The sequence below is a fragment of the Myxocyprinus asiaticus genome, chromosome 46 (genome assembly GCF_019703515.2).
Source record: "Myxocyprinus asiaticus isolate MX2 ecotype Aquarium Trade chromosome 46, UBuf_Myxa_2, whole genome shotgun sequence".
Lineage (NCBI taxonomy): Eukaryota > Metazoa > Chordata > Actinopteri > Cypriniformes > Catostomidae > Myxocyprinus > Myxocyprinus asiaticus.
In genome coordinates, this window is record NC_059389.1 from 19,010,731 (window position 1) to 19,037,709 (window position 26,979).

General features: G+C 37.9%; 1 protein-coding gene and 1 long non-coding RNA gene across 2 annotated transcripts; both read left to right on the forward strand.

Annotated features, from left to right (window-relative positions):
- Positions 1-3,272: 3,272 nt before the first annotated feature.
- On the forward strand, positions 3,273-18,940 carry LOC127435951 (F-box and leucine-rich protein 22-like). Its single transcript, XM_051689795.1, has 2 exons — positions 3,273-3,728; positions 17,745-18,940. The coding sequence occupies exons 1-2, from the start codon at positions 3,394-3,396 to the stop codon at positions 18,091-18,093; spliced, it is 684 nt and encodes a 227-aa protein (XP_051545755.1). The 5' UTR covers positions 3,273-3,393; the 3' UTR covers positions 18,094-18,940.
- Positions 18,941-19,459: 519 nt separating this feature from the next.
- On the forward strand, positions 19,460-24,481 carry LOC127435934 (uncharacterized). The gene is made up of 2 exons (XR_007896312.1): positions 19,460-20,227; positions 20,360-24,481. It is a non-coding gene; the product is annotated as an uncharacterized LOC127435934 (long non-coding RNA).
- The last annotated feature ends 2,498 nt before the right edge of the window (positions 24,482-26,979 follow it).

A 26,979-nucleotide genomic window follows, 5' to 3' on the forward strand; every position in this document is an offset into this window, starting at 1 on the left:
TACAATGGAAGTGAATGGGGCCAATCCATTTCAAAAGTATAGCCACAAGGCATACACAATATGTGTGTTAACATGATTTTAGTGTCATAAAATGGCTTACTAACATTTTCTTGCCTTGACAACAAACCCTAAAACAACTGCAAAAATAACAATTTAACTTTACAGCTTAAATAATACAAAAGTTTTTAGAGAATAATTAAAGTAAGTGCTTTTATAAAATTGTAAACTTCACATTTCTGCCTTTAAACCCTCCAAAAATTGGCCCCATTCACTTCCATTGTAAGTGCCTCACTGTAACTTTGACTTTTGCTTTTTTTAAAGGAATGATTAGTAGAAGTTGCCATGTATGCTGCACACTTGTGGGCTGCTTTTCCCTCACTCTCCAGTCCAACTGATTCAATTCAAATCTAATAATTAAGGATGGGTGCACTAATCCAAAAGTATCGATACTTCCAATACTGATATTGTATCAAGGGGATCGATCCTGACATAAAAATATCAACGCGAAATGTTTTTAATAAACTAGTGATTTTATTATTTATTTACCAAGAAAATTATTGCATTTCGTAAGAATATAAGCAAATAATTGCTTATGATTGGATCTATTTCTCCTTCTGCTGATTTTAACATGCAGAAATGCTGAAAGACACAAGCAGTCAGACAGCGGTCAGTCTTGAAATTTTATTGAAATTAAAATCTGTTAAAAGTTTGAAAATGTTTTGTTGTTGTTAATACAAAACACAATTGTCTGATAAATTTAAGTGTTTAATTTTCGGCTTTAATATTACATAAAAATGATCGCTTTTTAATATAATGTTAAATGGCTAAAATGACCCATTTTATCCTCAGGAGAAAAAATTTTATAAATTAAAGGGACATTTCACCCAAAAATGAAAATTCTACCATCACTTCCTCACCCTCATGCCATCCCAGATGTGTATGACTTTCTTTCTCCTGCTGAACACAAACAAAGATTTTTAGAAGAATATCTCAGCTCTGTAGTTCCATACAATGCAAGTGGATGGTGACGGTAACTTTGATGGTCTAAATAGCACATACAGGCATCAAAGAAATAATCCATACGACTCCAGTGATTTTATCCACTTTCTTCTGAAGTGATATGATAAGTGTAGGTGAGAATCAGATCAATATTTAAGTCCTTTTTTACTATAAAATCTCCTCATGCCTAGTAGGTGGTGATATGCAAAAATAATGCGAATCGCCAAAAACAAAAGAAGAATGTGAAAGAAAGTTAAGATTTATAGTAAAAAAAAAGGACTTAAATATTTATCTGTTTCTCACCCACACCTATCATATCGGTTCTGAAGACATGGATGTATCCACTGGATTCTTATGGATTAATTTTATGCCGCCTTTATTTGTTTTTTGCGCTTGAAAGTTCTGGTCACCATTCACTTGCAATGTATGGACCTACAGAGCTGAGATATTCTTCTAAAAATCTTTGTTTGTGTTCAGAAGAAGAAAGAAAGTCATAAAATCTGTGATGGCATGAGGGTGAGTAAATGATGAGAGAATTTTCATTTTTGGGTGAACTATCCCTTTAATCGAGCTATCAGTATTGGTATTTATATCAGCGATATTGGCCTTGATAGTACTTGGCATGGGATTGAATAGAAAATAAGTGGTATCACCCATCCCTACAAAAAATTAACACTTAATTCCTTAACATGCACAGTTATAATCGAGTTACAGTGGGTTTTTGTGTAGTCGAGCTACAGTCTTCATCTGTCTGTCCAGGTATACCCGATGTGTATTCGAATATTTGAAGGAAGGACGTCAGCTGAGGAAGTGCTGGTAAAACGCAATTGTGGTCCGATTAACGTGTATACATGCTGGACGAAGCCGAGCTACAGTTCGCATTGTCTTAGTTTGTTAGTCCGACTTCACAAAAATTCTTGTGAATATTACATTATATTTAAAAAAAAACAAATTATTGATTAAGTCCAACTGAAATCTAACTTTTGAAGTGCATCTAAACGTACTGTTTGTTTAAGCAGCAATCAACCAATGGTGTGGGTTTAAGGCAGGACTACCTGTTTGTTTAACCAGTGACAGTCGAACAGAGTGTTTTGAAAACATTGAAACCATTCATAATTTTTGCAATTCCGATTTGTGCAGCTAGTGGCACAGAAATTACACATTTCACCTTTAAAATCCTGCAAATGTTAGTTTTTTGAAGAAATTTATACATAGGCACTATTTTTCTACTAAACTTATTTTTAACCATGCTTTTGTATCAAAAGGTCTTTGAAGTACTAAAAGTGCTTAAAGTAATGGAATACCTGAAAAATCGGCTTGTTTTGTTGGAAAATGCTTGAAATTAAAACTTTTCTGTGTAATGTCTGTCCATCAAAGATGAGATCCATGCACATTTTTATTGAATAATGTCGCTTTTAATATCCTTTTTGTTCTTTATAGTCAGTTGTTGATCAAAAAGAAAAAGAAACATTAATCACGCATACTGTAGCACAGATGCAGTAAAGAAAACATGTGACTGCTCTCTCGTTCATGTGGGCTGAACCGAAATACTTCTGTGAGACGTTTTTCCGCGATTCTTAAAGAGACAGTATCATTTTAGTGCTTGTTATATGAATGAATGTAAACTCAGTTACTTAATAAATCATGAGAAATATACATCCAGTAAGGTGCGTTCAAACTTTTGACTGGTACTGTATATATTGAAGGAAATAGCTAGAAAGGCAACTTATGTTTACACATTTGCGCATGCCGTAACATCCAAAGTATACTCTTTTGACCATGATGCCATATGTATGCGTTCAATGTGTGCGCAATACGACTGCTTTGTGAAACTATTTAGTACTGTTAATGCCAAGCGCATGCACCGACACGTACTGACGAGGACTTTCCACTTGTCTAGAAAAACTGGGTTGCATGTGGACAGTATTGTGCACGCATACTGTGCTGCTGACAAAAGTTGCGTTATGCACACACACAAAACCAAAGTATACTTTGGCCTTTACAGAGAGTGTCTCCCTAAACCCCCCCCCCCCCAACTATGTGTGACTTGTGCTGCGTGAAGCCTCTTGTTAGTGATAAACAGAAGGTGCTGCACTCCAAATGTCCCTCGCATTACCTTCTGTCCAGGCGTTGAAGACAGATGTACCACTAGAGTCCATGTGCCTCACACATTTCCATTTTTGACTCTGCCTGCAGTCGTCCTCCCAAAATAACCCCATTCCTTACGACCTTATATGTGCAAGGCCTCTGAGAGCCTGCAGAGTGGGGGAGAATCACGTATCCACACCATGCAAGACACGCCGCTGTCTCATTGTTGCTTTGTGGTTGTTAGAAGGCCAGACTCAGCCTTGGGTAGACTTAGCCATCTAATAAAGTCTAATTTTTCGGCTTGCTATGCATCTCACAGAACTTGACTGGGAGTGTTTGTTACATCTTTTTTCTTACCTGGATAAGGATAGCCGCCGCAGCCTGTCTCTGACATGCTTACAGTTAAGACAGGTCTTCCTGGACCCTCAGTTGTGGACGCTTCTCCACTTCAGGTCTCCTTGTGAGCTAAGGAGGGATAACTTTGTTTTGGGCCCTTCGCTGAGGTACCTGGCCATATGCTGGCACTCCAGTAGGGTCAAAGTGTGCAACACTGAGAACTGGATGAAGACCACATTCCAGAGGGACCTTTGCAGCATGCACGAGAGCATTGTCAGTGACTTCCTGGAGAGCGTGTGCCACATGTAAGTATTTCTATTTGTCTAGGCTTCAACATCGTGTCACTGGTTTGATCTTGAACAGGCAAATGTGTTACCCTGATGAATTTTATGTCAAAATAACAGATCAAGTAACGTTAATAAATCCCACGTATACTTTTGTTATTATAGGAATAGTTCAGCCACAAATGTAAATTCTGTCATCACTTACTCACCCTGGTGTTGTTCCCATATGACGTTCGTTCGTCAATGCAACAGAAAAATAAACATTTTGAAGAATGTTCATGCTGCTCTTTTCCATACAATAAAAGCAGCAGTGACTAAGGGCTGTCAAGCTCCAAAAAGCCAGGGATGGATCGGCTGCCGATATTTACGGGCCAATTAAACTGACCAAATTAAACAATCTGCATATTGGTAATAAGGATGAAAATGCAATATGAAAAACCGATGGTTGATTTAATTATTTAGTAACACACTTTGTAAAAACTTAAATGCACAATCCAGAAATAATAATAGCTACAATATGTAGAAGGCTTGGCACTCCTAAGAACATGTAATATTCCATTTTTATTCTGTCTCGTTCTCATATTGCAGAAAAAATGGCATAAACGAACATGACAGTTGTGATAGCGGGACTGAGGGAACCCATCCAAAATGCATTGAAACCAGTAGACTTTGACTTCTGAGATATCGGTATGATATCCATGAATGCTGCACGATTGATTGAATTAATACTGAAATTGCAATATGGCTTTGTGGGATTACTAAACCTTAAAAGAGTGCGTTTTAAACTGTAAAAACAGAAGTGCAAAAATGTTTTAGAAGAAAATACTTTTTTCATAGCAATCATCATGTTATCATATTTAGTCATTTTTTAAATCATTTTTTTTAATCTTGTATGTATCTTTCACTGTGGCTCTCTTTAAAATGTTGGTTGTCATGTGTTCAACAGATCCAATGTTTAATGGAAATTATAAGCATTCATAAGTAAAACAGTGGTCTGATGACAAAATAAGGTAAGAGGCAAAATATCGGTTTCGGCCAAAAGTTTTTGTTAAAATCAGTATCGGCCAAATGTTCATATGAGTGCATCCCTAAAAAACCCTCCATCATAACAGAAGTAAATAGGGCTTGATAAAAAAATTATTTTCCATTTAATCGCAATCTTCATTTGAACAATCCCAATATCTATTCCTAAAATCACAAGATTGATTTTATGACAGTGGTGCTCATTAAGCTGACTTCAAGACAGCCACTTGCTGATCTCATTAACAGGCCAAAAGGAAAAAGGGTAGAGAGAAATTACAGAAATAAGGAGAATCTTAAAGATCACTTTTATTTCCTCATTTCTGTACCCTCGTGCAATTTGACTGACTGACAGGCAGATTATGTGTGCGCTTTATGTGCAGTCAGTTATGTATAACGTGAATGTAAACAGATTTATGTTTCACAGTAGAAAGCAAGTCATATGCAACCTGATCTCATGAAAATGACATGACATTTCACGACCATTACACGTATCGTGCATTTCCGAGGTTAAATGTCCACTGAGTGGCGCTTAAAGAAAGTAAAATTTTCTTCTAACCAGATGATGTTTTTAAGGTTAATACTCTGAGTTCTAAATCAACAAAAACGACCCCCCTACCCTAAACCTTAAACCTAAACTAACCGATGGTGTCAAAAAGCAAACTGTGAGCCGAAGCGACTGCGTAACTTTTTGGTGCATCTATGACACTTACGTCTCGCATGCTCTTCAGGATTTGCATCCTGTTCCTTTTCATCGAAAACGCAACGCTTTATCAGTTCAGCTACCACACAATTTAATCATATTTGAAAAAGCTTGTAAATGTAGTTTGTTATATAATGCAAACACTAAAATGTGTAGCCTTACAAGTCATGCGCTATAGTAAAAGTGTTCTGATGTCATAAGATAGTATTGTGTGAGGAACAGGTTGAAAAGTAAGTGTTTATGAACTACCGTCACTTGTGATTTGTATGAAAGGGAATAAAAGTAATTGTTGTTGTACCGCCACTATTGTTTATTTCGCCTGGATACGTACAATGAGCCATGTAAAAATCCTTTTCATGAGAGATTTTGGTCACACACTCCTCCACCCAAATGTCCTGCAAGTATGCTTTGCCACAAGCATCTGAAGAATGATTATACACCTGCCACTCACACACTCGTTTCTTAGAAGTGACACAGCAAACAACTAATTTCACAGCTTCTATTGTGGGTTGAGAAGAAATACATTAGGACAGAACATTCGACAATCAGAAACATATATGCCTTGGATGAACACGCATGCATTAGGACGAGCAAGCCATGCGTGTATCCAAGATATTTTTTGAGCCACAGACGTCAATAAGAGGAAGCTTGAAATTACTTCAGCGTGAGCCGTTCTCATCTAGTCATTCAACTCCTCCAGCTCTGACTAATGTGAATCTGCTTAAACCTACATCCCTTAAAATTTCATTAGAAACACATTTTCGCTCCAAGGAAGGACGTCATTTGAGTTTTCATTGATAGATGCGGCCTGCGTTCTATGTGTGTGGAAGCTGGGAATGTCATCCACTTCAAGTTGAGTGACATGAGGTCAGCAGAGTAGCATGCAGTGAATTACCCTGTGGAGTGTTTAGGGCAGATCTGCACAGCTTCTCCAAGGCAGCCAAATAATAACAAGAGACATGATGGAGCTCTGTGGTTTCTCCCGCTGCTGTTTTACACTTTAAACTCACTTACGAAAGAAAAAAACTGTTTGATTTGGCAGGATACTCTTACAAAAGGTTCTTTGTAGCACTTAGTGTGGAGCCAGAATAATCTAAAAAAGAATATATTTACAAAAAACAATTCATAAATCTAAAACACAATTCATAAATACTCAAGTGAGAGCACAAATATTTCCCCAATAGCCCACACAAATACTTCTCTCTTAAATCAATTCAAAACGATTTTACAAATACGTATTTATCAAGTTCTTGAATTAATTTGCATCAAAACATTTGTGAATGTTGTTACATTCATTATGAATCGTTGAATCTGCATTTGCAAATTGTCATGTGTGTGGATCGCTTTGGATTTGTGTGTGGATTTTTTTAGATTTTCCTGACAGGTTTCCATTCACAAATTTGCAGTTTTTTTTAGGAAGTCCTCTTTAGCCAATCACATTGAGCTTTTAATCCACCAATCACAATACACCTTGCTGAACTCTGGTGGCTATGTTTCCCTGTTACCATAGTTACTCATTCATTCCTATGAGAACAACAGGGAGAAATGTATTTGGCTATTTTAACCACAAAAACAGCTGTTGTGTAGTTGTTTGCACTGCAGACTTCCCCATTGTTTTTAATTTGACAGCCTTATTTTGAAGAACCATTTTTTCATGAGGAACCTTTTATTCTACAATTCTTAATTCTTTAGAAAACCATCTAGGTGCAGGTTCTTAAAAGCTGATGTATAAATTGTTTTCTATGTTATCTTCTCGTACTCAAGCTTAATATGTAGAGACAACAAGTTAACAATTTGTAGGTTGAATCCCCCGAAAAGTGAAAACACTGTTAGCTGAAAACATTAAAAGCTTAAATTTAATCATCCAAGGCAGATGAGGGTTTTTAAGGTTTATGCTCCATCGAGTTTGAAATCAACGAAAACCTACTGTACCTCCCTACCCTTAAACCTATACCAAACCGATAAGTGTCAATCAACCATATGTGAGAAGATAAAAGCAATTACTGAAGCAACCATGTCATTTTGTGGTGCTTCTGTGACACTTTCGATTTACATGCTCTTCTGGACTCATATGTCCTTTACATTGCAAGTGCAACACCATAAGTTGAGCTACTGTGCATCTTGATTGCACTCAAATAAGCTTGTAAATGTTGCAGGTTTTGCAGTACAAACATTAAAATGTATCACCATACAAGTCATGAGCTACTGTATTGTGAAAGTGTTTAGATGTCATAAGATAGCATTGTGTGAGGAACAGAGTGAAAAGTGTTTGTGAACTGATAATCTGCCACTTTGCTCATGATTTGTGTGAAAGGGAATAAAAGTCATTGTTGTTTTAGTGCCTCTAGTGTTTATTTCACCAGGAAAGTACTGAGATACGTACAACAAGCCACAGAAAAATCATTTTGTAAAGTTTTAGGTATAGTAAGGTGATTCTATGACACCAAGTTGCCATATAGATAACTCGTGAAATCTGTACAGTAAAAAATGGTTCTTGAGGGCTCTCAAGAGGGTTTGGAGGTTAAAACAGTTCTTGATATTACTTTAAAGGTTCTTCAGATCAGCTTTTTGTTTTTGCATTCATTTAAGCAACAGTACACAGATGGTTTCCTGAAAAAAAAAATTTCTGGAACTAAAGAAAGTTCTCCTACTGTATCAGGCAATTAAACCCTTTTTGGTTCTTATAGAAACCTTAATTTCTATGAGTAAATGACACCTTTGGAGATCAAGATTTCTAGACCACAGAAAATTGAAATGACATAAGAGGAAATGGGTATAGAGATTTAAACAAAGTTCTTGGTGTTGCATTACAGGTTCTGCAGATCAGTGTATTAATTTTTGGGTTCTTTAAAGCACCAGTAGAAAATAACTAGAGAATAAGTTCTTTGTCGAACATAAAAAGGTTCTCCAATGGCATCTTTCGATAAAGCCCTTTGTGGTTCTACAAGAATCCTTTAGTTGTAAGAGTGAAGGACAAATGTGGAGACCAGTGCTTCTTGACAAAAGAAAATTGGAGCGATACAAGATTAAATAGGAAAGAGGCAGAAAGAACTTTGAGAAAGGATCCTATGGTTGAAGTCCCTCCCTTGCGTGCGCTCCTCTCAGGATTTGCAGTGGCAGGTGGAGCCTACAATCAGTTCTTTGTTGATGAGGGTGGAATGCACATGTGCGTTGCAGTCACTGTGCACTGTGCGTACACGTGTGTGTCTCGCTCACTCGCCTATAAAAATACACTCACTGACGCCATTGTGGCGATGCATTTCAGCTGAAAAGGAAAATTTATAAAACACTAAGTGCCTGGGGAAGAGAGTCTCAGATGGTGTCATTAAGTTCTAAGTTCTAGGGATCTAGTTTAATCTTTTCAAATAAAACTTTCTTTCTGGAGGTACCAGTTCAGAAATGCTGATGAGCACAATATCCTGAAACTTCACACTCGTAACAACTTCACTCATTTCATCTCCTTTGGCTTCATAACAAAGAAACAAATGACCTATGTGTTTGTTACAGATATTGTCCATACTGAATATTTCCATCTCAAAATAGACTATTAAAAAAAAAGGAAAGAAAAAATAAAGAGCCTAACTACATCCGACCACAGTTATCTGCTGTGCCAGACTTTTTCTGTTGACGTTCTTGGCATAGAGTGGTCATTAGAGCTGCTTCAGGGAAAATAAATCTTTAGACCTAGTGCTTCAGTCCTAGACACACCCTTGACAATGTGCCCAGTGTGACATTAGTCATTTGAAATCGTCTATGTGTAGTGTGTTCATGGACTTATTTGATCAACATCAAGATATTAGGTCTAATGTATAAGGGAAAGTGTACATCTTTAATCTTGTTACTGGTAACCAGTTTTTCACCATTTTAATCACCTTTTCGCCTTCACTACTTTACTAGTAATTTTAAATGGACATTTTTAAAAGTACAAAAAAATCCATTTGATCTCAATTAATCTGAAGTAGGACTGGGCGATATGTCAAATGATGTAATCATGATGATTTTGCTGATGATATTAGGCAATATGTAAATATATCGTGATGAATTTAAAGAGCTTATTCTTTGGCCACAAAGTTACATAAAGTGTGCATCATTAGACTATAAACTCTTATAAGCCATTTAAGAGCAAATATATTTAATATTTAATATTAATATTGAGATATACACGTACCGACAACTTTATTAGGAACACCTGTACACCTACTTATATTGCAATTATCTAATCACCCAATCGTGTGGCAGCAGTGCAATGCATAAAATCATGCAAAATACGGGTCAGGACATTCAGTTAATGTTCACATCAACCATAAGAATGGGGGAAAAAATCATCAGAAAACTGAGGCTGCAGTGGGCACAGGCTAATTCAAAACTGGATCAGTTAAAGACTGGAAAAACATAGCCTGGTCTGATGAATCTCGATTTCTGCTGAGGTACACAGACTGCAGACTCAGCTTTCTGTCCTTGGCTGACAGAAATGGAACCCAACGTGGTCTTCTGTTATTGCAGCCCATCCGCCTCAAGGTTCGACTTGTTGTGCATTCTGAGATGCTATTCTGCTCACTACAATTGTACAGAGTGGTTATCCGAGTTACTGTAGCCTTTCTGTCAGCTCGAACCAATCTGGTCATTCTCCGTTGACCTCTCTCATCAACAAGGCTTATTCATCCACAGAACTGCTGCTCACTAGATGTTTTTGGCACCAGTAAACTCTAGAGGCTGTTGTGCGTGAAAATCTCAGGAGATCAGCAGTTATACAAATACTGAAACCAGCCCATCTGGCACCAATAATTATGCCTAGTCGAAATCACTGAGATCACATTTTTTCCCCATTCTGATGGTTGATGTGAACATTAACTGAAGGTCTTGACTCCAATCAGCATGATTTTAAGCATTACACTCCTGCCACACAATTGGTTGATTAGATAATCGCATGAATAAGTAGGTGTTCCTAATAAAGTGGCTGGTATATTGAATGTCGTCAATAGGCTGAAAACTATCCAGGTATACATTTTTTAGCAATTATGCCCAATCCTAATACAACGTCAAATAATCTGCATGCCTAATAATTATAAAATTAAAATAGTTTAAAATAGTTCTAGATTGAGTAAAGCATGTCACACCGCAGGCCATGTAAACTTCCTAAAAGTATTTCATGTCAAATACCCATAGAAAGACTATTCATCAAATTGACAAATCTATGAGTTAAAAGGAAAGGCATTGAATTGAATTGCTGGCAAATTACTAGCAGTTACTTTAAAATTAAGTAACGGTAGGTTGGCATTTGTACATTCAGCCATGTGTGGGATGTTTACAGAAGCCACACCCACGCAGAGAAACCTTTGTGATTTTACCCTAAAATATTAGTTGGGTTTGCGTCCCCACACCCAGCCTCATTCTCAGAAGCCAAGTAAAATAAGACTTACTGAAATCTTTGTTAGCATTTCATTACTAAAAAAATAAAATAAAAAATAGCTTGTATAAGTCTGCATAAAAAAACGGACTGTTTTTTTTTTTTTTACCAGACAAAACATCTGCACGAGGGGAGGGTGGAGCTATGAGAGGAGGGCATGCTTATGTAACCGGGATGATGCGACACATATATCAACCGTGTTTACTTACACAAAAACTCCTCCCACTAAAAAACAATGGCTGAAATGAGCTCCAGCAGAAACTATCAAAAACAACCAATCCCACTCATCCTTCCTCTCCTGTTGATCCCTTTATCAGACTGTCTACTCTATGTCATCAGTGGCCGTCTGGGATAATAAAAGCAGAGGCACGTGTCATGTAAGATCCGCCCTATGGCCAGGGTTATTGGGACAGTACCCATAACACTTACAGGCAGCTGGAATGTGCCGGTCTGACATGTGGTTAAGTGGTAAGATTATGTAAGTCTTTATATAATCTGAATCAGTAAACTTGAATGACATCTCAAAGCTGCGTGTGTGAGAGTGCTGACCCTGTACGAGTCCACCAGCAGGCTGCAGCACACCCTGCGTGGCACGGAAGGGCGACTCGCCAGTAGTCGGTACACAAAGTTCATGTAGCTCACTGGTGAGGGAATGGCAAATGGCTCAGCTTTCAGCCATTGCTGTTTAGCAAGAGCACCAGCTGTGTTAGTATAGGCAAAAACAGCTGATACAGCAAATGTTTTTGTTATACTATGCTTAGTATAATGTCATATGCCAAATGCCTGGGGGGGACACTTAGGATTATAACTACACAAATAGCCTGTGTTGTCACCGGTATCCTATTTCATTAGGGGAGACTGGGGCTAGTTGTCACACTTTTTACTCCTGTGTGCATTTTTTTAGGGTAAGTTCATTGTTCGGGGTAAGAATGTTGTTTCTGTATAGGCACACATACTTTAAAGTCTGGCCTACAAAAAAAATCATGAAATATCAAAAAAGTAAAAAATATTGTACAAAAATATTAAACCATTGTTTTGGCCAACATAATTGTAATTTTAAAATTGTATACATTTATAACATTAAAAACCCAAGTGAAAATTTGCCCCAACCTGATATGTTTGAATGATACTTTTGTCCTGAGAACACAGTTCCTCCTTTTGGTTAAATCTACCTTCATTATATAGCTGACCCTTGTCTGAATGTATATCAGTGTGGTTTTATTGTGTTCTCTTGTTCACCCAACAGCTATAGCAAAAATATCTTAAAATCTTAGTTTGAATGATTGAATTAGCAAAAAATTATTCTAATTTAAGAGGATTTTTGAAACTATGTGTTTGAAACCAACATACATAACCATTGCTAAAGAAAACACACATCTTTGTAATTGGACTCAAACCCTCATCGTTACTGAGATATAGCCCTTGTGACAACTTCCCTGTGAGACGACTAGCCCCGGTCTCCCCATTCTATTTTTCTAATACATGTAATTTTCTGTCTACTGACAGCATTGGCTTGGATCAGACATGTTTATTATACAGTGTCTGTCACTTGAAGCATCCTTTGAGTAATAAAAAACATTCATAATGCAGTGAACAGCACAAACAACTGTGTTTTACACAAATCGTAAACAAATTCATCTCTGGTGGCTGTTTTGCAATGATAACACATGCAATTCATGTCCTATTTCTCAGTGTCTAATCACAACAGTGTTTACTAGATCATTCATGTAGATACACAGCAACATCATCGCACAAACCTCAATAATGGTGACAACCACAAAACACAATATTATGAAGATGAGCTCTGAATGATAACCACATGACGGACAACTTAAAGTGAAAATATTGCGATTTGAACTGTGATATAATAAAAAACTACTAAAAAGATATTTTAGCCTATTTTTTAAGATTTATGCATTTCAATATCATAACAAATTTCACTTAAGAGTGCATTCAGAAAGTATTCAGACTGATTCATTGTTTTTCCACATTTTGTTATGTTGCAGCCTTATGCTAAAATGTTTTTTTTTTAAAAAATTCACATAAATCTACACTCCATTCCCCATAATGACAAAGCAAAAAACAGTTTTTTGACAACTTTTCAAATTAATTAAAAAGAAAAAACTGAGATATCACATTGACATATTCAGATGTGTATGACTTCCTTTCTTCTGCAGAACACAAATTAAGATTTTTAGAAGAATATTTTAGCTCTGTAGGCCAACATTTTGATGCTCCAAAAAGCACATAAAGGCAGCATAAAAGTAATCCATACGACTCCAGTGGTTAAATCCATGTATTCAGAAGTGATATGATAGGTGTGGGTGAGAAACAGATCAATATTTGTCATTTTTTTGCTAGACAGCAGGGGGCAATATGCAGAGAATATGAATCACCAAAAACACAAGAAGAAGAATGTGAAAGTGATCTGTTTCTCTGTTTCTCATCCACACCTATCACATCGCTTCTGAAGATACTGATTTAACCACTAGAGTCTTATGGATTACGTTTGCTGACTTTTGTTTGTTTGTTTAGCTTTAAAATGTTTCCACCCATTCACTTGCATTGTATGGACCTACAAAGCTGAGAAATTCTTCTAAAAATCTTCATTTGAGTTCAGCAGATGAAAGAAAGTCATACACATCTGGGGTGGCAAGACAGTGAGTAAATAATGAGAATTTAAATTTTTGGGTGAACTATACCTTTAAGGACTCTTGTCAGATCTGGATGAATTTGTCAATAAGAGGAGAGGTTTGGAAACATTTCTAGTAAATATTACAGTGAAAACATGAAAATGTCCCACAAAGACATTATATATAATGCTGAAATATAAACCAAAGCAAGATCATGCTTTATAAATGCCTTCTTTCACCTGTGTGGATTCTTATTTCAGTGTAGTTAACAGTTTTCAGTGTCATAAGAATTTAGATCATTAGTTCTGTACAGCAGTACCGCCACTCTCTAAATGCAGAGTACACAGCCTACGTAGGGCACCAACTCCGGTCACGGAACATTTGCTGTGTCTGAAACCACCCCCATCCACTATATAGTGCACTATTTCAAGTGTCCGCTATTTTGTAGGAGTGTCTGAATTCTGAGTGAGCCACTCGTTCCCTACTTTTGTTCACTCATTCTTACCCACAATGCACTCTAATTTCAAGTGTACATTTGATGCACACTCAACAATGGTTAATTGCCCACACAATCCACCACGGGAAAGACGTACGAGACGTTACTTGATTAAAATAACATAATAACATATAGAGAGGCGAAACATAGTTACATTTTAAAATGTACTCTTTATTTGATCAAATGTGCTTACTCTTTATATTAACACACAGTATATATTAAAAATGACAAACAGAATGAAGATTTATTGTATTAATATATTATTTAATAAGAATAAGTAAGGCCCAAGTATTTTAAAATTTCATATGTGAAGTTTCTGCGACAGCCCCAGAGCTCCGACACTCACGTCCGAATTCACTCATTTCGTTCACTTACTGCTGAGACATAGAGCACTAACTGCCATTTACTATATAGGAAATAGTGAATGAGTGAACGATTGCGGAGACAGCCACTCTCTTCGCCAAACGATTGCCTCGTGCCCACATATCTCACATGCGTGCGCCCCGTGCACCTCACTGTGCACGCGCAGAAATGCTGTCTGTTTGCACTCCAGTTGTCGACCATGCGAATGGCAGTGATTTACACTTATCTTGGATGTTTACATGGATTTATACAGTTAATCCGCCTGAAGTAGCTGCGATAGTTTCCAGTACCCCCGTGAGGGCGCGGAGTAAATGCAAAAATACTGCTTATTCCATGAGGGATGCGGGACAAAGCGCACTGATATATTGCTGCACTGATTTAAAAATGTACACTTAAAAACTGATGTCATAAGAGCCCAATTACATTATCAACCTGAAAATGACCATCTCATTACACAGAAAAGCTCGCGTTAGGATTAGAGCCAAAATTTACCTCAGAGTGCTGCCTTAAGTTGAAGCTGTGATTTTAATCTTGAAATATCAGCTTGTGTTGGTGTTAAATGAAGGCATTGCATGACGAAACTATTCTTTTTTCACTGTGCAGAGCGAAGAAAGTGTTTCACTTTGAAGAGTTTGATGCTGCTGCAGTGATTGAGCGACAGTCACAATAAATTACACATTAATTAAAATTAAACCCAGTAATGTAACGACAGTAACGCCACCCATTGTAAAGAAGTAAAAGTAAAAAAAAAATCATTAGAAATGTACTTGAGTGAGAGTAAAAAGTACCCACTTTTAAACCTACTCTAAAAGTATTTTTTTTTCCCTAAAAAGTTACTCAAGTAAATGTAACAGAGTAAATGTAGCGTGTTACTACCCACCTCTGATGGGGACCACAGCCATTTTCAGATATCTCCAGAGATGTTCGATTAGGTTCAAGTCCAGGCTCTGGCTGAGCCATTCATGGACATTCACAGAGTTGTCCCTAAGTCACTCTTGTGTTGTCTTGGCTGTGTGCTTAGTGTCATTGTCCTGCTGGAAGGTGAACCTTCGACCCAGACTGAGGTCCCGAGCAATCTGGACCAGGTTTTCATTATCTCTGTATTTTGCTGTGTTCAGCTTTCCTTCAACCCTGACCAGTCCCCCAGTCCCTGCCGCTGAAAAACACCCCAACTGCATGATGCTACCACCATCATGCTTCACTGTTGGGATGGTATTGCACAGGTGATGTGCAGTGCCTGGTTTCCTCCAGACATGACGCTTGGAATTGAGGCCAAACAGTTCAATCTTTATTTCATCAGACCAGAGAATCTTGTTTCTCATGGTCTGAGAGTCCTTTAGGTGCTTTTTTTTATATGTGTCTAGCACTGAGGAGAGGCTTCCGTCTGGCCACTCTTCCATAAAGCCCAGATAGGTGGAGTGTTTCAGTGATGGTTGTCCTTCTGCAAGTTTCTCCCATATCCTCACATGATCTCTGGAGCTCAACCAGAGTGACCATCAGGTTCTTGGTCACTTCTCTTACCAAGGCCCTTCTCCCCCGATTGCTCAGTTTGACCTGGCGGTCAGCTCTAGGAAGATTCCTGGTTGTTCCAAAGTTCTTCCATTTAAGAATTATGGTGGCCACTGTGCTCTTGGGAACCTTCAATGCAGCCAAAATTTTGTAGCCTTCCCCAGATCTGTGCCTCTGTGCTCTTCAGACAGTTCCTTTGACCTCATGGCTTGGTTTTTGCTCTGATATGCATTTTCAGCTGTGAGACCTTATATAGACAGGTGTTTGCCTTTCCAAATCATGTCCAATCAACTGAATTTGCCACAGATGGACTCCAATCTAAGTGCAAAAACATCTAAAAGATGATCAAGAGAAATGGTATGCACCTGAGCAAAATTTCAAGTGTCATAGCAAAGGGTCTGAATACTTATGTCAATGTGATATTTCAGTTTTTTTCTTTTTAATAAATTTGCAAAGTTATCAAAAATCTGGTTTTTGCTTTGTCATTATGAGGTATGGAGTGTAGATTGATGTGAAAAAATAAAATAAAATAATTTAAAGCATTTTAGCATAAGGCCAACAACATAACAAAATGTAAAAAAATGAAGGGGTCTGAATACTTTCTGAATACGCTGTAAATTGATTTATGTAATTTAACAAAATGTAATTTATAAAATTTAAAATATTTTGTTTTTAAAATGTATTTTGTTAAAGATTACGCAATTCAACTAGAAAGAACTTTGCTATGAAATTGAAATGCGTAAATCCTAAAATAATTGTTTAAGTGTAGTAGCTAAGTGATCCCTTTTGACCAAAATTAGATAATGTTTTGCCCATGCTCTCTTAAAATCAACCAAACTCAGACATTTTTCACTACAGACAAAAATAAGCAAACAAATAAATAAAACAGTGAAACACAGAGGAAAAAACCTATTTTCTTCATATTCACATTGTGCCTGTCCACTGTGTACCTGTTTATTTCCACTCTGTGATAGGATTTTTTTGGAACCCAGTCACTTTTAATATTATATTATTGTAATATAATATTAATTATTATTATTATACAATAGTAATTTATCCATCTTTTATTTTATAAAATAATCAAGCTTTTATTTTAGTGGGAAATGCAGAAACACTTTAAGAGTTTCTGGTGGTAGCAGAGTTCACAACATCTGTATTATGTGCTACTCATTTTAACATTTTCTCATCCTCTTTCCACAAATACCATGGGGTATTTTATTTTTATATTAGCTTGCAGTGGCCAAACATATTTGGAAATAAGAAAAATTGAAATTAAACTGAATCTGGAGTGCTTTAAATATAACGAGCTTAGTGCACATAATCAAATGGAACCAAACTCGGAGCACATCTGTTACTCTGAGCACAAGATAGAGTGGTGGAGCACAGAACCACACTGAAAACTCTGTAATAATGCACTAACACAATAAAGACTGGACAGAGCGGTGCACATAAACTTTGAAGCGAGCAGCGCATGCAGACTATTTATGTATTTACTTAAATCGCAGGCCTTTGCAGTTTAATAATCGCACAAAGTCATATCGCGATTTTCTATATTATTTTGATTAATTGTGCAAGACAGATAAATAGACAGACAGACAGACAGATACTGTAGATAGATAGATAGATAGATAGAGATATACTTTCGACAGACAGACAGACAGATAGATAGATAGATCATTAACCTTAAAAACCTCATCTGTTTGGGAGAAAATTTAACTCGGTTTTAGCGCCACACAGTAGAAATGCATCATCTCGGAACTCCCGCAATACTTGTAAGGGAAAAATGTTGCTACAGTCACGTTATTTTCATAAGATCAGGCTGAAACAAATATGTAGTGCATGTTGCACCTCTCATTAATTATTCTTGTTTATAAGCATCTAAAAATTGTGCTTCTTTTAACTTCAGGTGTCCAAATTTACTTACCCTCACTCTGTCTGGATGCGGCCACATCACGGACCACGATGTCATTAACCTGCTACAGACCTGCAGGGGTCTACGCAGCCTCAGTCTAGAGAACTGCGCACGAGTGACGGACTCCATCCTACAGGCAGTGGTGGACCATGGTTGCAATCTCACAGAGGTGAGGGTGGACTTCTGCCGCAACGTGACCCAGGCAGGGCTTGATAAGATCAGGGAGAAACGGCCAGATGTGCACCTGAGCGCACTACACAGTGCGGATATGATTCCAGACAGCAAACCTGAGGAGAAGACGCAGATCAGGAGAACTCTGCAGAAGTTCTTGATCTTCTCCTAAGAACCTGAGGAAAGAGTTTACACAGACCTAAAAATTAAAAAATGTGGATTCACAACATTTGATCTATTCTTCTTTTAAATGTTTTACTTATTTTTATTTAACTTTTTAATTATATTACACTTGTGGGGTTTCTTTTGTACAGTAATTCCTTATTTTATCATTTCTAGTGTTTCCATGCTTAAAACACTTTAAGGAGTGGTGATCCTTATAGTTGAAGTGTGCAATTTCTGCACCAAACGGACTTAAAATAATGACTGTTTTTTAAAGAGGTTTACTGAATACTGCCCCCATCTACCATTGGTCAAACAAACAAATAGTCCAAACTCACGGCAATTTTGGGTTGGTGGGGATGTTCAAACAAACAAGCAATGTTTTGATAGCGTCACCGAACCACAGTGTTTACAGATTCCAAAGATATTAATCTACAAATGGCTTACTTATAATTTTATCTGCATATTAATCTGGGATAGGAGGAAGTATTTTTACATTGAAAACATCCACATCACCTTTAAAGATAGGATTTTTTGGAATGTCATCATCTCCAAAGTTTTCATTCCAAAGTCATTGCAGTGTTCCATGTTTATATTCAGTCTTCCAACTTTTGAATCTTTTGTTTTAGCAGTAAATTTACACCTGTAAATGATTCCTTTACGAATCAACATTACTCTTTTTTTGTTCCTTCACTGTCATGAGTTTGTTTGTTTGTTTGTTAGTTTGTTTGACTCCATGTGATGACTCTTTGGTCAGTACAAAGAATAATCAAGTATTTAACATGCAGGGCAATGGCCCAATCCAATCAATTCCAACCAAATCCTACGTTTTGATAATAAAACATTTATTAAAACCACAGCTTGTTTTGGTTGCATAATCTAAGGTTAGCTCTGGAACTACTCAGAGTTGATTTGGTTATTCACATTGTGGGTATTGGAAATCTTTCTAGTTACGCAAAAAGAATATTTGGCTCATTACAGGTTTACAGCGTCCCTGGATGACTAAATTTAAGCAATAAGGTAGAAGATGCCATGCCATACTTTGAAAATAGTTACAGCAAAAGGAGATTGTTAGGCACATTGTTTGGCATTCATTAATTCATTATTATCTTGATTTTTTTATATAAAATTGATAGTTTTAGTCCCGGATGCTGATTGGTCAATAAAGCAGACCAGTTGCGCTAAAATATATATTATAATATGAGCTGATGTGGCTATATTTATCTTTGATCATGTAAACTAATTGTTTTGACATTTGTCATTTTATATATTGAAAGAGAGTAACCCTACATATGTGGGTCAATATATATACTGCTCAAAAGTTTGCATACCCTGGCAGAAATTGTGAAATTTTGGCATTGATTTTGAAAATATGACTGATCATGCAAAAAAAAACCTGTCTTTTATTTAAGGATAGTAATCATATGAAGCCATTCATTATCACATAGTTGTTTGGCTACTTTTTAAATCATAATGATAACAGAAATCACCCAAATGGCCCTGATCAAAAGTTTACATACCCTTGAATGTTTGGCCTTGTTACAGACACACAAGGTGATACACACAGGTTTAAATGGCAATTAAAGGTTAATTTCCCACACCTGGGGCTTTTTAAATTGCAGTTAGTGTCTGTGTATAAATAGTCAATGAGTTTGTTAGTTCTCACATGGATGCACTGAGCAGGCTAGATACTGAGTCATGGGGAGCAGAAAAGAACTGTCAAAAGACCTGCGTAACAAGGTAATGGAACTTTATAAAGATGGAAAAGGATATAAAAAGATATCCAAAGCCTTGAAAATGCCAATCAGTACTGTTCAATCACTTATTAAGAAGTGGAAAATACGGGGATCTCTTGATACCAAGCCAAGGTCAGGTAGACCAAGAAAGATGCAACCTACACAACCTACGGCCACTTTGCACTTCAGAACCTGCTTCGTTCTCTTTCTCAGTGGGACTGTGAAACTGCCAGTCAGCTGTGAACAAAGCTGACTTCATTCCAGCCTTTGCCACACAGTCCACCCTCAGCATCCTGGAACTGACAGAAACATGGATCTGTCCAGAGGATACAGCAACACCTGCTGCTCTCTCCAACAACTTCTCCTTCTCTCACACCCCTCGACACACCGATAGGGGTGGTAGAACAGGTTTGCTCATTCATAACAATTTGACTTTTTCACCACACTCTTCACTATGTAACAATACTAATTTTGAATTCCATGCTATTAGTACAATGCAACCCACAAAAATACATGTTGTTGTCATCTATTGCCCTCCAGGTCAGCTGACAAACTTTCTTGAGGAGTTGGATGTCCTGCTGTCCTCCTTTCCGGAGGATGGTAGGTCACTTGTGGTTCTTGGTGATTTCAACATACACCAAGACAAGCCCCAGGCCACTGAACTGAATACTCTTCTGGCCTCATTTGACTTGGAAAGACTACACACCATAGTAACTCACAGATCAGGCAACCAGCTGGACCTCATTTTTACACGTAACTGTTCCAACTTAAATATTTTGTTACTCCTCTACATGTCTCTGATCACTACTTTGTTCAGTTCAACATGACTCTTCCATTAACATTAAAACAGACTCCACCTTTGGTTTCCTTTCGCCATAACCCCCGTTCTCTTTCACCCTCACGCCTTTCCACTGCTGTCTCTACCTCTCTTCCCACACTAAATATATTTTCCATGCTTGATGTAAACACTGCCACAGACACACTAAGCTCTACTTTAACAACCTGTCTAGACAACATCTGTCCTATCTTCTCTAGGCCAGCACGTACTACACCACCCAGCCCCTGGCTGTCTGATATCCTTCATGAACATCAGACTGACCTCAGGGCAGCTGAGAGGAGATAGTGGAAATCTAAAAATCCAGCAGATCTAGGGAAATATCAGTCTCTGCTTGCAACTTTTTCAGATAACGTTAAATCTGCAAAAACCTCCTATTACCAGAACAAGGTCAACAGCACCACAGACACTCGCAGCTTGTTTAGAACATTCAACACACTTCTCTGCCCTCCCCCTCCACCACCTGACACATCACTGACAGCAGATGTCTTCGCCACATTTTTAACTAATAAGGTTACAACCATCAGCAATACATTCTCAGCACCACACCCTGTCAAACACCTGTCCCCTGTATGCAACTCTTCTGTCTCTATGTTCTCTCCTCTGACTGACACTGAGGTCTCTAAACTCCTGCTCTCCAACCACCCCACCACCTGTTCCCTTGACCCCATTCCTTCTCACCTTCTCCAGGCCATTTCTCCGTCCATCCTACCTGCACTCACACACCTAATTAACAAGTCTCTTCTTAAAGACACTTTTCCTGCTACATATAAGCAGGCTCGAGTAACCCCTCTGCTGAAGAAACCTGCACTTAACCCCACACAAATAGAACATTACAGACCAGTCTCTCCCAACCGATTCATGGCAAAAACACTTGAAAGGGCAGTTTTCAGTCAAATCTCTCACAGAACAAGCTGCTGGATGGCAATCAGTCAGGCTTCAAAAGTGGACATTCCACTGAGACTGCCCTGCTGTCTGTCACTGAGTCGCTGAGACAGGCAAAAGCTGAATCGAGATCATCCGTCCTGATTATGCTGGACCATTCTGCAGCCTTTGACACAGTCAACCATCAGATCTTACTCTCTACCCTCTCCTCGCTGGGCATCACAGGAACTGTGCTTGACTGGTTTAATTCCTATCTCTCAGGTAGGTCCTTCAAGGCAGCCTGGAGTGGTGAGGTATCCAAGCCACATCAGCTACTTACTGGGGTACCTCAGGGATCTGTGCTTGGGCCACTTCTCTTCTCTATATACACAACATCACTGGGACCCATCATTCAGGCACATGGTTTCTCTTACCACTGCTACGCTGATGTCACACAACTCTACTTGTCTTTCCAGCCCAACGACACCACAGTGACTGATCTAATTTCAGCCTGCCTGGCAGACATCTCAGCCTGGATGAAGGAACACCACCTGCAACTCAACCCAGCCAAGACTGAACTCCTTGTTTTTCCAGCCAACCCTGCTGTTGAACACAACATCATTGTGCAGCTGGGTGCAACTACAATAATGCCTTCCAAAAGGTCAGAAATCTAGGGGTAACCACTGACAACAGACTAAATTTCACAGACCACATCTCAAAGACCACAAGATCATGTAGATTTACACTCTACAATATCAGGAAGATAAGACCCTTCCTCTCTGAACATGCCACACAACTGATTGTCCAGTCACTTGTCATAACTAGACTGGACTACTGTAACGCTCTCATTGCAGGACTACCTGCATGTGCAATTAGACCCCTGCAAATGATCCAGCACGCAGCAGCACATCTGGTTTTTAGTGAACCAAAGAGAGTGCATGTTACACCACTCCTTGTCTCTCTCCACTGGCTGCTGGTTGATGCACGTATCAAATTCAAGGCTCTGATGCTGGCATACAGAACAGTCACTGGGTCTGCTCCAGCATACCTAAAATCATTTATGCAGAGCATTTGGCAATAAAGTCTTGTTTTAAGTTTAAATTTCAAACTTTAGACTTAAAACAAGAAAAAAATCTGCCGATGGGGAAAGCAAAATAAACTTGTTTTCCCTTTGAATTAAGTTTATTTTTCTTACCCCATTGGAAAACAGTTTTTTCTTGTTTTAAGCATAAATCTCACTAAATTTGATTAGATTTCTCTCAGAACAAAACTTAAAATCTTATGCCAGTTTGCTTGTCTAGTAAATAAACCACATTTTAATAATGTTTAGACATTTTTACTGGAAAACAAGACAAAAATACTTGTCTTGAAATTATTTTTTTGCAATATAGATCCACAATCCAGTCAAGCCTGGTTTATGATGCATCCAGAGTGAGGATGCATGCGATTCGCACTGCGATGTACAATTGGGTAAAACCATTGAATGTCTTAAGGGGAATCCCACAGTCTGGACATTCAGGGGTTCTGCTGGGCCCCCTGTCTGTCCAGAGCCCTTAGAATCGACCAAACCTTTCCCCAGTTACAGCGCCCCTGGTCTCCGCTACTGTCTATTATCATTAAATAACCGCGTTGGCAACTCTCTACTCACATTAATATAAGGGAGAGAGGTGATTGTGGCGCAGAGCTCTGTTCACCATCACAGGAGCACTGCTCACTTCCTGCACTCTCCATTGGAATGTCTCACTGCATGGGCTTGATGAAACATGATAGGGTGGGCCAGGCCCACTCTGACCCCTCTGTAGAGCCAGTCCTGCTATTTGACCTTCTTCAAGTGTATGCAATCCAGCTAAGCATGCAAATACAATTTGCTCGACACCCAAGGGCATTATCAAGGCTATATGAAGAATAACACACTCTGTCTCCAAATACTCCACAATATTACTGAAGATATATTTAGAGCGAAAAACAGAAATGATATGAATTGAGCCTTAAAAGAATGTTCCTTGTTTTAAGGCCAATGATCTCCACAGGATGTTCACCGCAATAGATTGAAGGCTTTCTTTTGACATTTGAGTTGGTGTGGTTGAATAATATTAAGATGATTGTCTCTTTCTCCCTCTCTCTCTTTTCTCTATTTGTCTTTTACACTCTTGGTCTATGTTTTCATTTGTCAAGTTACATGAATAAACACCATAAATATCTCTGGGGGAAAAACTGTTTGGGAATAAGTCATGCCTTTAATGATGTAATCTTCGCTATTGTTAAATTTTTTTTTATCTTATAGTATGTTTGGAGATGATTAGATAACTTCTATTTAATCAACGTTTTACAAGACCTTTTGAGTCTTACAAGTTTATAAACCGTAAATTGTTTTTGAATTTTTTTATTATTTTGTAGTTCGAGAGGTTAAATTAGCCTCAAAACACGATTGATGTGCTGTGATTGCTTAAATCTACTATCAGGTATTTCATTTGTTGAGGATGCCAATCCACTCCATGTGGTTAAGCTATCCAGTTAATGTTTCTCAAGCCTTTTGATAATGTTATGGGTCCAGCATGTATATTTAGAAAGGCTGAAAACATTAACCACTATTTGTGTGCGTACTCACGTGTAAACACTCAGCCAATAGGGAATTGTAGGAGACTTTCCAAAACAAAAAAAATTGTTTGTCATGCTACTATCACCAGAGTCTAGATCTTCTATTTTCTCAAAACAAAGAGATAAAAAAAACAACAAGGGGCAGCTGGTTGGTGCTCTAAAGGGCTCCAATGTGTGTGGTCAGCCTGAAGCTACACTGATTTTTGTTGATGTGGTTTAAGTTGTAAACCATCTGATCTGTTTTGTCTCCTGTTGGCAAACACAATCTCTAAGGGGCTCGCAAAGCAGTGGCGAATTCTCAGGGCCAGCAAAGCCTTCTCTGCTGGCCTAACATGCCAATTAAATAAATATTTTTCATCCTTTCATTCTCAATCACCTTTTTTCCTATATATTTTTAATTGCTTTCCACTCTTAATTAATCTATAAACAAATAGAGAAAAACGAAAAGTTTATCCAGTCAGAATTTATTCCTTGATGCTTACAAGCGAAGCGTGACAGCTGTTTCACAAATCACATGCCCGAAGCAGCGCGTGAGTCTGAGCTCCACCCCTTCAGGCCTTCAGAATTTCCACAGAATCCCTCAACAGTGCAAATTAATGAGCAACTAAAGTCAGATTGTCAGATTAATCAGCCAATCAGATTGATTTATTTGTTCTTGGTGGGTGTGATCTTTAGGATATGCCCCAGTCGAGGCCTTCTAGCTGGCCTTGAGTGACGCAATCATGCTTTAAGTGATGTACGTAATTTGAAAGCGAAGAGCACGAGATCTTGCTGACGAGTTGGCTGTCACTGCTGTTATTGCCACTGAGAAAGAGATCCTTATGGATTTAAAAACACAAGATGTTCTGCATGACCGTGTGATTGCTAAATTTATTAAACAGGAAAGGAGGGCTGATTTTCACTTCAAGTAAATTGGTAACTGCTTTTTGCATTGTTATAGTAACATCAGGAGTTTTCTAAGTGTAAATTAGGCTGCTGGAGCATTCAGTGTCGGATCAAGTTTTGAAAAGTAGAGCTGCGTTCCATTCAACTCGGAAAGTCGGATTTTACAACTTCCTACTAGGAAAAATGCAATGGAATGCATCTTTAAGTCAGAATTACAACTTGTAGGCTCGTGCAGAATTTCGCAACTCCGATTTCGCCGAGATGAAGGGGCATGATGTCACACAAACATGTCCACACTCAGGGAGATGTACAAAGTAAGTGATAAACATTCACTTTATTAAGTAATATCGCTGAATGAGTTCGTTTCCACATTACATGATATTAAATCTTGTTTAACAAATGCCTGCAGAAACAGGTGTATAAAACATGGTAAATTATAATCATACACCTGGGTAGGGTTGCACCAGCTGTGTGTAAGGTCTCACTTAAGTTAAATAAAGTTAAAACTAAGGGCTTAGTAACTACTAGTTAGTTTTTAACTAAGTCAGTGCTTTATTTGGTTGCATCACCTGTTCTTAAAGCAAGACTTAACTAGTAGGTCGTAAGCTCTCCATAAAGTAATGCGTAGTCACATAATATGACGTTTAACTGTATTTATCCAATAAACATCCTTCAAATTTGTGCACAGAAGTGTTAAACAAACATGAATTTCAGTTTGATCTTGTTACAGTTGATGATCAAACCTTGTTTGCTCACGTAATTGTCAGGTGTAATAAATTATATGTCCACTGAAATATGATACGGAATAAAACAAGATTTCATTAATGGTATATTTAAATATGTAAATGTAATAATAATATTTAATAACTGTATCTAATACAACAGGCTGGGAAAATAGACATTTATTCATTTTAATATCTATTTCGTATGTTGAAACTTGACACCGGGCGGCGTACACAGGAAAGTGCAGCATTAGATCGGTTGAATCATGCTGAAGAAGTACGTTTTTTACATGTTTTCTCCCGTAAATTTAAACGCTTGTTATTCAACATTATCATATATGTCGAAAGGACTGAAGCCTGTCAAGCAAAACATGAGCTCATTGATGTCATTAAGTGAGTCAGATTTTTTATTCCATCCGTTACTCCTGGTTGGAGGCTTCCATAAATATTTAGTTTATACGTAGGTTTACGCTCTACCTACATTTAATGGTGCAATGCTCAAATATTTAGTAGTGCGTAAATTGTGAATTAGTGCCCATTTAAACAACAACTAGGCTAAGTTGTAATGTACGTATAGCTGGTGCAACCGGCCCCTGAAGCACAAATGCTAGCACTGCAGCATTGTTTATCAGTTGGGTTGCTAGGAGACATCTCTAATGAGAATCAAACCCCTGCTAAGCTAACGGGAACGTTGCAGTTTTTTTCCTTAAACATCATCTTCCGAATATTGGGTAATGGAATGCATTTATGGTCGGCGATATCAAGTAGGAATATCCCTCATCCAACTTGAATGGAACGCAGCATAACTGTGTACCCTGACAAAATGAAATTTATAGCAACATTTAAATCACAAATATTATTAGATAGATTTTTCCAGGTATTATAGACGTCCTTGATAGATTCATATGAAAAATTATGATTTTTGAATGTCTGTTCAGGAGACGTTAATTTCACAAAACAGTTTTTAAAATGTCAATTGGTATTACTAGTTAGCTGCGAAATAATGTATGATGCCCAAAGGCATAGGGTGTCTTATTCATTGTGAAACTGTGTTTTCTTAATGGCATGAATCACACTGAAGGCCTAGACTTTAAATGCACGGCCCGCCACTGTTGCAAAGTATGCTCCACGTTGCAAATAACACAAGAAATTATTAAGGCACAACACATTGCAAGACTAAAACGTTGCTGTTTCAATACTTTTCTATTTCTTGTGACCTTCTTATGAATGCCTGAAGAAAGTTGTAAGGCCAGAAC

Excerpts from the sequence above, each read along its gene's own strand:
- LOC127435951 (XM_051689795.1), top strand. The coding sequence starts at position 3,394 with ATGCATCTCACAGAACTTGACTGGGAGTGTTTGTTACATCTTTTTTCT. Across the intron at positions 3,729-17,744 it reads CTGGAGAGCGTGTGCCACAT|GTGTCCAAATTTACTTACCC; the intron begins GTAAGTATTTCT and ends TTTTAACTTCAG.